Source organism: Papaver somniferum, unplaced genomic scaffold (assembly GCF_003573695.1).
Source record: "Papaver somniferum cultivar HN1 unplaced genomic scaffold, ASM357369v1 unplaced-scaffold_65, whole genome shotgun sequence".
Taxonomy (NCBI): Eukaryota; Viridiplantae; Streptophyta; class Magnoliopsida; order Ranunculales; family Papaveraceae; genus Papaver; species Papaver somniferum.
In genome coordinates this window covers 3,206,957-3,219,693 of record NW_020649304.1, presented here as the reverse complement: position 1 = coordinate 3,219,693, position 12,737 = coordinate 3,206,957, and the positions used below count along the sequence as shown (strand labels likewise).

Sequence of the window (12,737 nt, the reverse complement as noted above, 5' to 3'; positions counted from 1 at the left end):
TTGTTATAACGTCGTTACCTATATATACTTGACCAGAACATTAATTCACATGACAATGATCCAATTTTATATTTGGTTCGATATTTCTTTTTATTGAATAAATTTGTTAATTTTACTTGAAATAATTTCAAATTATATGTAGATATCGTGATAATGTCTGACTTAATGTATACCATTAAGTGATCTCAAATTGCTTATAGCACGTGTGTCAGCACGACACAACACGGCACAACACGTTACGTGTTGTACCCGTGGGTTGTGTTGTGCCTAGCTTTTGACTAGTAAAGCACAACACGACACAACACGTTTAAATCGTTGGCACAGCCCAGCACGGCACATGGCACGTGAAGCACGCGACTTCGTGTGCCGGGCCGGCACGTTTTACACCTCTAGCGGGGAGGATCCGAAAGCAATCTAGATATACCTTTTTGCTTAAGAACCATTTTTCAGGGACGATGGTTTTTTTGGGGGGACCATGGTCTTATTAGGCCAACCTCTCTATACTTATAAGGGGTGTCCTAAAGTTAGGTAAATACACATTTATCCTTTACTTTAATTTTAATTAAAACTAACCTAATAACTATATAAATCTAATCATATACATCTAATCTAAATGAATCTATTAACCAAAATCAAAATCAAAATCAAAAACAAAAACAAAAACACCAGGGGAATCGAAATTTTTTAGTTTTGAAAAAAAAATTATTCTCTTCTTATTCTCTCTTTCCTTGACGTTCCTCGTTCGATTGAAAAACCCATCAATTTTTTTAATTCGTTTTTTGATTGGGAAATTTGAGTAGAAATCATCAAAATATGGTTTAAATGGAAGTTAAAGTGGCATGTTTGGTTAGGAATAGTTTTAAAAAAACTAGTTTTGTAATCGAACATTCTGAAACCAAGAACACGAAGAACACTTCGGTTATCACGAATTTAATTTTTTCGCAAAAAATAGTTTTAACCGAACTCCTCATTGAAAACCAATATATTGTGTTTAGTTGGTTAGGTTAATTGGAATTTTTTTTCCTTTAACCGAACACTTGTATTCGAACACCAAATGTTGAGTTCGGCTGGTTCGCAAAAAAAAATAATTGCTAACCGAATCGAACCCTTCTCTGAAAATCAATATGTTGAGTTCGGTTGGTTCGCAAAAAAAAAAATTGCTAACCGAACCCTTCTATGAAAATTAATATGTTGAGTTCGGTTAGTTCGCAAAAAAAAAAATATAACCGAACTTCACTATAATATTGAGTTCGGTTCAGTCAAAAATTAATGTTGGAAACCGAACATTACTCTGTATACTCTGGAATAAAAGTTCGGTTACCTGTCCCAGAACCTGTTAACCGAACTCATCAAAACCTCCATTAAAAGCGAGTTCGGCTACCTGTGTATTTTGGATTTATTAACCGAACCACATTTGCAGAAAGTTCGGTTACATGTTCTTCATATAATATAACCGAACTATGTTGACCTAGTTGAAATTTTTCTTACGATTTTCATTTTGAAGATATTTTAGGCCATTTATAACAACATTAACTAAGTTAAAAGCATACCTCAATACTAAAAGGATGTTTTTTCTCCATATTCACCGATCTCAAAAAAAATAAAAAAAAAAGTCTCGATCTTCTTCTTCCTCTCCTACTTTAATCACTCAATAATTCTACTTCTTTTGAAAAAAAAAAATCATCTATTAATTTAACCGTAATCAATAATTAATTATACTAATCATTACACAAAAATAATCAAGTGGGTAGTTTTGGTATTAAAATAAATATATGAATAAGGGGTGTCCTCGTACTACTTCAAATAATTTTCCCAAAATAAAATGTTGGTCCCCTCCAAAAAAAAGAGTGGTGCCCAAAAAACGGTTCTTGCTTAAAGCATTCATTCGGCCTTTGGAGGATTACAATGCGGTAGAAACAGAAGCAGTAAGCCTGTAATAGAGGCCCATGCGATTTTAGGAGAAAAGTCCCCGGTTCTACTCTCTTTGACAACCTAGTAGTACATAGCTAAAGAATGATTTTTTAGGGATCATGATTTTTTTGAGGGGACCATGTTTTTATTAGACCACCTTCCCTATAGTGATAAGGGGTGTCCTAAAACGTTGAAATGACTAACCTACCCTTAACCTAATTTAATTTAAAACCAACCTAATAACTACCTATATATATATAACCACCACCTCCTCCCACCACCACCGCCCACCACCGCTGATTACCACCACCACCACCTCCGATTATCACCACCACCAACCACCGATTACCACCACCACCTCCTCCCACCACCACCACCACCTCCCACCACCACCACCACCGCCTATTTAAGAAATGTAACAACATCAATGCAATCACAATTAAGTTCGGTTACATAATAATTTTATCGAGTATAAAAGACGTCAGCTGCAACCTGATTCTGCCATGGGACGATTCCGGAGGTATTTTCCAACAAACCCTTCGCTTTAATTTGATTTTGATTGCTTCAATCGAATAGAAATCATCAAAATAAGGTTTTAATAGGAGTTACAGAGCCATGTTTGATTAGGTCGATTTTCCAAAAAACCCTAGTTTACTAACCGAACTTCTTGAAAATGAAGAACACGAAGAACAGTTTGGTTCTATTGGATTTAAAACTAAGTCACCGAACTCTCTGTTCGGTTGTTTCGAAAAAAAATTTAAAATTACAAAGTAACCGAACTCCACCCTTAGAACCGAAAAAAAAAACAAATCCAGTCTAACCGAACTGTGTTGTTGTGGCCACTATGTTGAGTTCCAAAATAACCGAACTTAGCCAATAGAGTTTGGTTTGTTCGCAAAAAATTTTAAAACTACAAAGTAACCGAACTTGGCCAATAGACGCTGGAACTTCACATTTTTTTTGTTTGTTAAGTTCGGTAACTTCACAATTTTATCGCAGAAACCGAACTCAGAGTTCGATTGGTTAGCTGTTAGGTTCAAGTTTGCGTAAGAACCGAACTTTGTAAACTGATATACTCTTATATTACGTAAAGTTCGGTTAGATCAAAAGTGCATGCAGTTTGCGAACCAACCAAACTTTGTACACCAAAGTTCGGTTAGTTGAGAACCAACCGAACATAACGCTGTAACTCCTAGAAATTATTAGAGACTTCGGTAACCTGCGTGTTTGGAACAAGTAACCGAACTACACTTCAGATGAGTTCGATTACTTGTTCATCTCACGGGGCAACCGAACACAGCTTCAGATGAGTTCGGTTACTTGTTCTTCATATAAAGCAACCGAACTACAGCTTCATATGAGTTCGGTTACTTGTTCTTCATATAAAATAACCGAACTGTTCAAAATCCAGTTCAAATCCGGATCATTTTGAAGATTAACAAATATTCTAGGAGAGGATGGAGATGAAGAATCAGATGAGTTTTCATCATTTGAATACTCAAATTAGTGAATCAGAAAAAAAATAAAAATAAATTATTTTCTATGTTTTTCTCCTTCATCTTCTCTAACTCTACTCTCTCAATAATTCTATTCAACTAATAATAAACCCATCTTTTAATTTCATCTCACTAATTATTTTTAACTAAATCATTCACTAATCATAACCTAAAATTAATTAAGAGCGTAGTTTAAGTATTAAATAAATAATTAGATATGGGGTGACCTAGAATTACTTTTAATGTTTTTATCCAAAACAAAATTATGGTCCCAAAAAACCATGATACCAAAAAAATCTTTCTAGCTAAACCCGGCCACATTCTGCTCGAAAAGCGTATTTTGATAAACCAGCTCTAATTGATCCCACAGGGCCACAACAAGCAGAGAAAAAAGACCAAAGCATCCCATGAAACACCCCCAAATAATGCGCAGCTGATCTTTTTCGGTTGCTTTAGGGTGTGTGACCCTGCAAGCTAGTGGACTTGTGATCGGTGGGTCCACTGTTGCCCATACACCAATAATGAATTCAATCCAAGACTTTCAGACAACCAAAAGAAAATTTGACTCCACCACTAATATTCTTTTCGCCAACAAAAATGAAGATCCGAAATGGGGAGCACAGAAAGGCAACCACACGTGACCATCCTTTTGTAATGCTGCTAATGAGGACTATCATTTTGCTTGGAGGTGTACCAAATTGCATACAAGACAAAACATATTTTGGAAAGAGATCGGTACACCCTCATGCAAAATGACACCCCCATTAGCAGCCATGTTCTTTTGTTTAGTCAATTTCATGACAGTGCACCTTTTCTCAATAGATACACTTGCACAATTCCCTAGTATCAAAATGGATGAATCATATGACACCATTTAAGGCAGCACACAGTAACAAGCTTGCTAATTGCGAGGAACCAAAAGATGAGACAGCTTTAATATAGAAGTCAGTGGTAGAACTTAGAACACTCACAAACTCATTATAATGTAGACATCCGTGTGTAATATAAGCGTGAACAAGTTCCAAGTGGAGGAGCCTACAAAGAACACTCTCCAAAATCTTTTGTCAGATTCCAAACTAAAGAAGATTGTACTAAGAGTTGCCAAATCCAAGCACTGGCAAACATGATGATGCTTGAGCTTCTTAATGTCACAAATCTAGAAGATGGAAGTAACTTCTCTATACAATAAAACCGGGAGTTTACAGGAAAACCAAAAAAGCCAAAGGATGTTCAACTGGCTTCTTTTATTAGTTCAAATGTAGGAATGATTTTTTGCGGGCAGTTATTGTTTCTTCATGGGAGTACAGCTCTCACCTCTTTCCTATCTGCTCCGTAGGACTGCAGCATAAAGGGATTTAATCTCACCTTAGTTACAGCAACAGCAGATGATAAGACTTATTTAACACAATTAAAGAGAGAAGCAAAGAAAGATATATACCTCAACACCGAAACCCTTGACGTAAACATTGGTGAAGAGCTCAGAAGGTTCAGGCATTGGGCTCTCCTGATAAACACATAAAAGAGAAACAAACAAGAAGACGAGGAACATTAGCTATGCGATATACACCAATGATTAGCTCTATAGCTTGAATGGACGACCACCCGAATTGAACAGCATTTGAGTATAACATGTTTCTTACCTTGGCCTGTGCAATGGCATCATCCACTTCCTTTCTAATTTCCTTCTCCATATCCTACACAAGAATTCGATTCAAATGGGAAGAACATACAAAGACATCATATTCCATATTACAGTTCTATGATAAGATTATAATTTCTTTCATATCCAATCTCTTGGGTAATCCGGAGAATCCAAATCTAAATCCTTCAGTTACACATCCTTGTTTAAAAGAACCTAATAAAATTTATACCTTAAGCTCTTTTTCAGTTGCTAGGTCATGAGCGAGCACCAACTTCCTTATTCTTTCTACTGGATCACGCTCCTGAAATACATTACCAAGAATTATTAGAAAATGCAAAATCGATACTTGGGTAAACAAGACACAACAGCTACAAATTGAAAAAGATCACCAACCTGTCTCACACCAGAAATCTCATCTCTGGTTCTGTATGTGCTGCCTGGATCTGACATGGAGTGCCCATGGTACCTGTAAGTGTCCATTTCAAGAATCTGCACATAGACATCAGCATATCATTCAAACTACTGAAACAAATCCACCATATATAACACTACTATCAAAAGCGTTAAAAAATAAGGTTTGGCAGTTCGAGAAGCAGCCAAATCACAAACATTAAATCAGTTATCTGCAGTACGTTAATAAGCAACGCAAAGTAGATGACAGAAAAAGAAAAGAAATAAAAACACATGAAAGTTTAAGTTACACAGATATAAATATAATATAGCCATATAACTGCAATTTTGGTGATCAAAAAAACTGGAAATTTTATTCGGGATAAGTTTCAGTGCTTATCTACTGCTGAATATTATCTTGCAAGTTTAAAATTTGGTAATTTTGTCTTCTTGAAAAATCAAGTTTAATATGTTACATGATGGTCAATGCAATAGTAACACACACTAAAGGGCAAGTTCTTGCAATGCGGCTTTTCATACTGATATTTTGTAAACAGAACTCTCATAGACACACAAAATTATAAAACCAAGTACTAAGAATAATAAAGCGAGGGGAACATACATCCTAGTTGAAACTGAAAAACTTAATAAATATACTCACAATGGGTCCCTTCAGCAGAACATGCTCTTTTGCAAATTTGCATGCCTGCTTCACAGCAAAGGCATCCATACCATCTACCTGTTAACAAATACAAACCTCAGCTAGCATAATTGGCAGAAAGAGGTGGAATACAACTAATTGTGTGTCACATTGCAGATGGCTAAATTTGTAAACTTGCATGACGCAACGACCATGAAACTTAACCGAGACTGTAGAGTCGAATCAAATAAATACCGCTATAAAAAATCAAATGGAAGCATACAGTAAAAATATGTGACAAGCATTAGAAAAGATGAACAATAGTAGGAAAACGATGGTGCTTGTTCTGAACAATAGTAGCGATATAGTATGAAAACGATGATATAACTAAGTAAACGCCAGAATCGTTAATGTATTCAGAACAAGCACCATCATTAAGGCGCTTCTTGATTTGTAATGTGCATGAAGATAGGAGCAGCACAAGTGACCATATTATTACAAAATTAAACATTCAAAAATATGAATCCTACGAAATAAGTGAAAAACAGTGATACTCAGCTCATGCTAATAACTAAACAACACTGTCTCGAGTCCATTTTCAATTTCCCACTAATTTCATAGTAGCTAACGATTGCTATTGCACTTTCCAACAATCTTTTCAGGGAAACTCCTTCATAAACCAAATACTTTTTCTCATCATACATATATCTTTTAAGGGATTGCTTGGTTTCCTGTTTGAATTTTCTCTCACTCTTAACTCCTTTGGATGGGTTATTACAAGGATGAATGGATGTAAATACCAACTAATTATACTTTTCTACTATTGTTATGCTTTGAATTATGAACATAGGGAGAAACATCATTTTTTAAAAGATTAGGCTGATTTCAGAGCCTGAAAACACATACTGCACATGAACAAGAAAATCATCTCAACAGTTACCACCAATTTGACCATAAACCCCATTTTGAGGTATTCCTATTCCTAGGGACCTAAACTAAGCATGCCCATTTAATACACTTCCTCTCCAAGTTAACCCTTTGACCCAGCATTAACACTTCATGTTCTCCAAATCAAAAGCAATGAAATATCAGCATAAGTTCCCTAGGTTTGTGTTTCAAAACAAAACAAATACAGTTAGCGAGAGCCTATCCTAAGTAGATGACCTGCATAACATAGGAACAAGCAAGAATGCCAACCACTAATAATTCTATGTCAACCAAATTTCCACTCACACTCTATCAGCTTCGTGCGCACATACAACAATAACTAGGGATGAAATCAATGGATGAACATTTGCACAAATACCATAATATCCATTTCAACATACCAATTAAAAATTAAAAATAAAACCTAAAATAAAATAACAATTGAATGTATAAATAACTTGCACTGCACCTTCAAACCAGGAACATAATCTCCACGCTTATAATAAGCAGGACTCTTCGCAGCTCTCCATTCTGCCGTTCCCATCCCATCTATCCAAATCAAATAAAAAAAGTAAAACTCAGAACATGTGCACAATCAAAAACACCACAAAGCTTGGAAAACTATCTCATTCTTAATTATGGTACTCAATTTGATGCAGGGGCAAACCCATCACAATTACTTTAACTAACAATTCTTACACACGACACAAAAGCGCCAATATATATACCAATCAAATGCAATAAAGCATATGAAAATCAATTGAATTCATAATCCACCTACCAATCAAATTGAATTTCATTTCATATTTAAAACGCTAATGGGATTACTTACAGTGATTATTCTCGCAAACTAGAATGGCAGGCAAATCCCAAAGAGCAGCAATATTAAGAGCTTCAAACAATTGCCCCTGATTGGCCGCCCCATCACCATACATAGCAAAAGTAACAGCTTCATCTTTATTATATTTCTGAGCAAAACTCAACCCAATCCCTAAGGGAACTTGTGCACCAACAATCCCATGTCCACCATAAAACCCACTATCTTTCTTATAGAAATGCATAGATCCACCTTTCCCTTTACTACATCCATCTTTTCTCCCCATCAATTCACTGAAGGCTTCAACTAAAGTTCCACCACGACCTAAAAAGATACAATGATCACGATAAGCTGTTATAATACAATCTTTTTTAGTTATCGCTGCTTCCATACCAACAGCTACAGCTTCTTGTCCATCATATAAATGACAAAATCCACGAATCAACTTGGATTTATACAACGAATCTGCTGCGATTTCCATACGTCTCATTAACGCCATTTCTTTGAAGAAACCTAGCAATTCTTCCTCTGTTGTTTCTACTGTTCTTGATGGCGGTTCACAGTTATGTGCAGTAAACGGAATCGAGGTTTCAATCGTTAAAACTTTCGAATCATCTGTGGAGAATGAACGGTTGAGAAACGATGAGGATGATGAAATTAGGGTTTTAGATCTTGATGCCGCTGACGATGATGAGGCGGAAGAGATGAGTTTCGTTAGATTCATCATTTTTCCGTTTTCCGGAGTAAGGTTTTCCGATCAGAATCTCTCTCTCTCTGAACAAAGATTTTTTTGGAGAGAGAAAAAAAAGGGTTAGTTGGAAAAGAGAGAATGTTGATTTTATATTCTCCTCTATTTTTTTACTTACTTTTCGCCATCTCTGTTTGTCTCCGACTTATAGAGAAATGGAAAATCTTTGATCCAAAATTGTCGGATCAAAATGTTTGGATGGGTTGGACGGTTGAGATTTAATTGACTAGAAAATGTAAAAATTTCTCTTTGGTGTTTTGACTTTGGACCATTTTGATTATCTGAGAGCACTTGAATAATAGGACCTTCAGTAGTATCCAAAGGTCATGTAGAGAGGTTAGGTTCGATGAAGAGGCCAGGAGAGATTGGACTTTGGCCCCTAGACTTTTAGGCCGTGTTTGGGAGCTTTGACTACATAAAGCTTAGTTAGGGAATTTTTTTTTCTAACTTGAGTGGGATTATCTAACTTGGAAAAGATGACGTTTGTTTTTCCGTTAGATCCATCACGGGTTTATCATGTATTATGTTTGTCTCTTCACATTTTAAATATGTATTTTTATAAAATAATTATGTATTATGGATAAAATTGTCGGAGAAAAAAAATAAAAACATAACAATAAAGTTAAAAAAAATTGAAAATATTTTGATTAATTAAAATAACTACCTTTATAACCGTCTAACCCATGCAAGGATATTGGTATCCTGGCTATTTTGGAGAATAGCATAACCTTGCTTTTTTAGCTTCCTAAAATCAAGGAAGATTTAGTTGTTCATATCCTAGACTAGAATTAGAACAAGACAAACATAATTTAAATGTATTTTCTTGATAACCCAACCTAGGATAGGGATTTCCAAGGGGCCAAACACGACCTTAGGTATAATAATGACCAAGGAGCAAGGATGTATGGTGACGGGTAGAGAAGATTCTCCAGCGTACAAATTTACATTTAGTCCCGAAGATATTGGACTTAGGACGCTTTAGTCCTGCCCTCTTAAGCCTGGTACTAAAAGATCCAAATTTGTCAAATTTGAAACGAGTTAGTCCATTTATGAACGATTCAGTCCAAATCTGAATTCTTTTGATGGCAAAAATACCCCGTAAGCTATTTCTTCATCGTGATACAATTTCCATTTTTTTAATTTCATTTTAAACAGATCTCCCGACTGAAGAAAAAAATCTGAATCCTAATCTCGTCATCTCCATGAAAATGAAATCTCTGAAACTAAATATGATAATCAAAGAAATATTCGATGCATCTTGAAAAAACCTATATAGCCGTCACTTGAAATTGAGGCGAAAAGTTGATGAGATTTAATTCATCAAATTAATTTGAAGATTTCATCATGGTAAGCGATTTGGAAACCTAATTACCGTTGATCACTATTATTATTTTATCGATTTCGAAGTCGATTTCAGAATTTTTTACTTTGATTTCAGTTCGAGTTTCTTATCAGTTAGTAATTAGATAGATCTATGCTTATCTCATTATAATCTATATATATATATGCAGAGATCTCTCTCCAGGCACTTGTTCTCCGTTAATGGAAACCATCTGAATGTGTCCCATCTTAGACATGACACAGGTAATCACAAATCATACCTAACCTCTTAATGTTTGTATTTTAATTTTTTATTTGAGCTTGACTTTTTTACTGATTCTTTATTTTCCATCTTTTTGATTTGGTCATTTAGAGTAGTATTACTTCCCTGCATCTAGTATTATAGCTAAATAAGAATCCATGTCAATAGAGAATTTCACCTTGTCTAAGTAACCACATGTTCCTATTAGAATTCTAAGCGAATGCCCTTATTTATAATTATAACCACAGTAGGATATACTCGATTATGCTCCTGTTAATGGAAAGTTTTTTCTTATTTTGGACCTTTTTGGATTTTTCTTATATCCTCCGTGAGCATATGCTAATTAAATTTGACATATCTCAGTTCTCGTATCACAAAATATAAGGTACCAAATGGAAATCTTAAATATATCATCGTTGGACTAGTAGCATCAAGGGAAAATACATATGTTATGCATTGGTTTTTTTTGCTGATGATTTCATCTTATGTTTTAAACTAGTATTAAAGGAGAATATTGTATGCATTGGATTTTTAATGCTGATGATAACGTCTTATGTTTTAAACCGGGAGCTTATACTTTTGACAGTTCTAATCTCCGTTACTCCAGTAAAAATCTTTCTTTCCACTCGTTCCAATTACTTTAAGTTTAATTAACTTTTGGAAGGGTTTCATTAAACATTTGTTTAGTTATCGCGTCGAGTTTTCATAAGTGACCAAGGGATTCATGTCATTTGAATTTTTTTTTAATCTTTATCAGTGCATTTTATGATATCTTCTTGCTTTGATGTTTTTTGTCCTTAAAACTATTTCTCGTTTCAGTTTTATGAAGTTGCTATTGGATTTTTTTTTGCTGTTCTCATTTTGGACTTTGGATCCCTCATTAACAGAGACATCATTTTATGATCTCTTCTTCGAGGCCGATACATCTTCCCTAGCTAGAGCAGCAACCGTTGGGAAAAGAAAATAAAAATAAATCAGCATCCATGGCAGATTTCTTTTAACAAAGATTGAGCTTTTAAAACAATCCATAAGATATTGTAAAGATTAAGTAGGTTCAGTGAAAATGTGAAAATGATTTTAGAAAATACAAGAGGTTGGTTTGACTTGTTGATTTGCATCCATGAGATCAAAAGGATAATGTATAATAGTCTACTATTATTGACGACTGCAATCTCTTCTTTAATCGTCATTCTATCTACTGTTGTAATTTGGATAGTTTTTACATTTCACTTACTTGCTGTCTTTGTTACAGTTTAATTGGGAGGTGAAGACTCTCTTAAAAATGTACAGTAACAGGTTAGTAAAATTCAATCCTTCACTTCCAAATGTTGGATTTCTTTCTTGAGCCACTACTGGTGTTTGGAAAGCCGCTCTTTTTATTATTACTATGCATACTAGACCGGAAACTGTTGTTAGTAATGTAGGTTTTGAGATTTGGTCATATGGGATACCTTATGGTCTTGACTTATCATTTGTATGCATACAAAATAAAGAGCCACTTGTATTGATTTATCAAATCATATATTCCTCGATTGGTGCTTAACTATTATTGAAGAGTCACTGACTGTTTGTTGTGACAGAAATGACATGTGTACGTATTTGTACACCTATAATATAAGTGCACATTGTTGTACACATGTGATAGAAGTGACATGTGTACATAATAGCCCACTCTAGGACTCTTGATGAAATTTTAGTGAACAATCCTTTTTCATTTCTTTGATGTCGAGTCAGTATGAGTCACTAACTCTTGGTTATGATAGAAATTACATGTGTACATATCATTACATTTATAATATAAGTGTACATTGTTGTACACATGTGATAGAAAATACATGTGTACATAATAACGCACCTGTAATACAAGTGGACAATGTTGTGCACTTTTTAATACATGTGTACATTGTTGTGCACATGTGAAAGAAATCAAGATGGTGGATATAGATCGCATAATCTTATTTATGCATTAATTTCTAGTTATTATTAGGTTTTCAGATATAATTTTATTTAATTTCCAGTTCATCTTTTTGATGATTTATTTTTTTGAAGTGAATGTTGATCAAAAGAAATCAAAAAGAAAAATGGGACTTATGAATTATTTTGGTTCTACGTTGAGCAACCTAAGGAATTAATTTTATCAAGTAATTCTTCCCATGTAAAGATGAGATTTAGCACTAAGCGATTTTTTTTTTCCTTTACGCCCTTGGTAACTTCACCGCATGTGTGGGGTTATAATTCTATTGATTTAGCAAGCTAAATCAATTGAGATGAATATCCATAATGGTATCCTAGTAGCTGTCATCTGATCCTAACCTTGATGAACTTCTCAAAATCTGCTTTTGGTGAGTGGAATTCAAATTGTTATTTCCCATCGTGGCAAATATCACATGACATTCTAATCATGTACCTAAGTTTTGTATTTGTTAACAACAAAATAAAGTGTCACTTAAATCGGTTTAGAAAATCATGTATAGCTTGATTAGTGCTCAACTACGTCTACAAGTGAAGAGTCACAGATTGTTGGTATGATAGAAATTAAATGTGTACATATTGGTACACCTATGATTTAAGTGTGCATTATTGG

General features: G+C 34.6%; 1 protein-coding gene across 1 annotated transcript; it reads right to left on the bottom strand.

Annotated features, from left to right (window-relative positions):
* Nucleotides 1-4,315: 4,315 nt before the first annotated feature.
* On the bottom strand, nucleotides 4,316-8,679 carry LOC113343687 (pyruvate dehydrogenase E1 component subunit alpha-1, mitochondrial-like). The gene is made up of 8 exons (XM_026587811.1): nucleotides 7,839-8,679; nucleotides 7,476-7,555; nucleotides 6,101-6,178; nucleotides 5,443-5,538; nucleotides 5,279-5,350; nucleotides 5,048-5,101; nucleotides 4,846-4,911; nucleotides 4,316-4,745 (listed from the first exon to the last, which is right to left on the bottom strand). The coding sequence occupies exons 1-8, from the start codon at nucleotides 8,548-8,550 to the stop codon at nucleotides 4,701-4,703; spliced, it is 1,203 nt and encodes a 400-aa protein (XP_026443596.1). The 5' UTR covers nucleotides 8,551-8,679; the 3' UTR covers nucleotides 4,316-4,700.
* Between the last annotated feature and the right edge of the window lie 4,058 nt (nucleotides 8,680-12,737).

What these genes read in the sequence shown, in the direction of transcription:
- LOC113343687 (XM_026587811.1), bottom strand. Translation starts at nt 8,550, where the DNA reads ATGATGAATCTAACGAAACTCATCTCTTCCGCCTCATCATCGTCAGCG. An exon ending in ATTATGTTCCTGGTTTGAAG is followed by an intron (nt 6,179 to 7,475) that starts GTGCAGTGCAAG and finishes ATTTGTTAACAG; the next exon opens with GTAGATGGTATGGATGCCTT. An exon ending in ATGCCATTGCACAGGCCAAG is followed by an intron (nt 4,912 to 5,047) that starts GTAAGAAACATG and finishes TGTGTTTATCAG; the next exon opens with GAGAGCCCAATGCCTGAACC.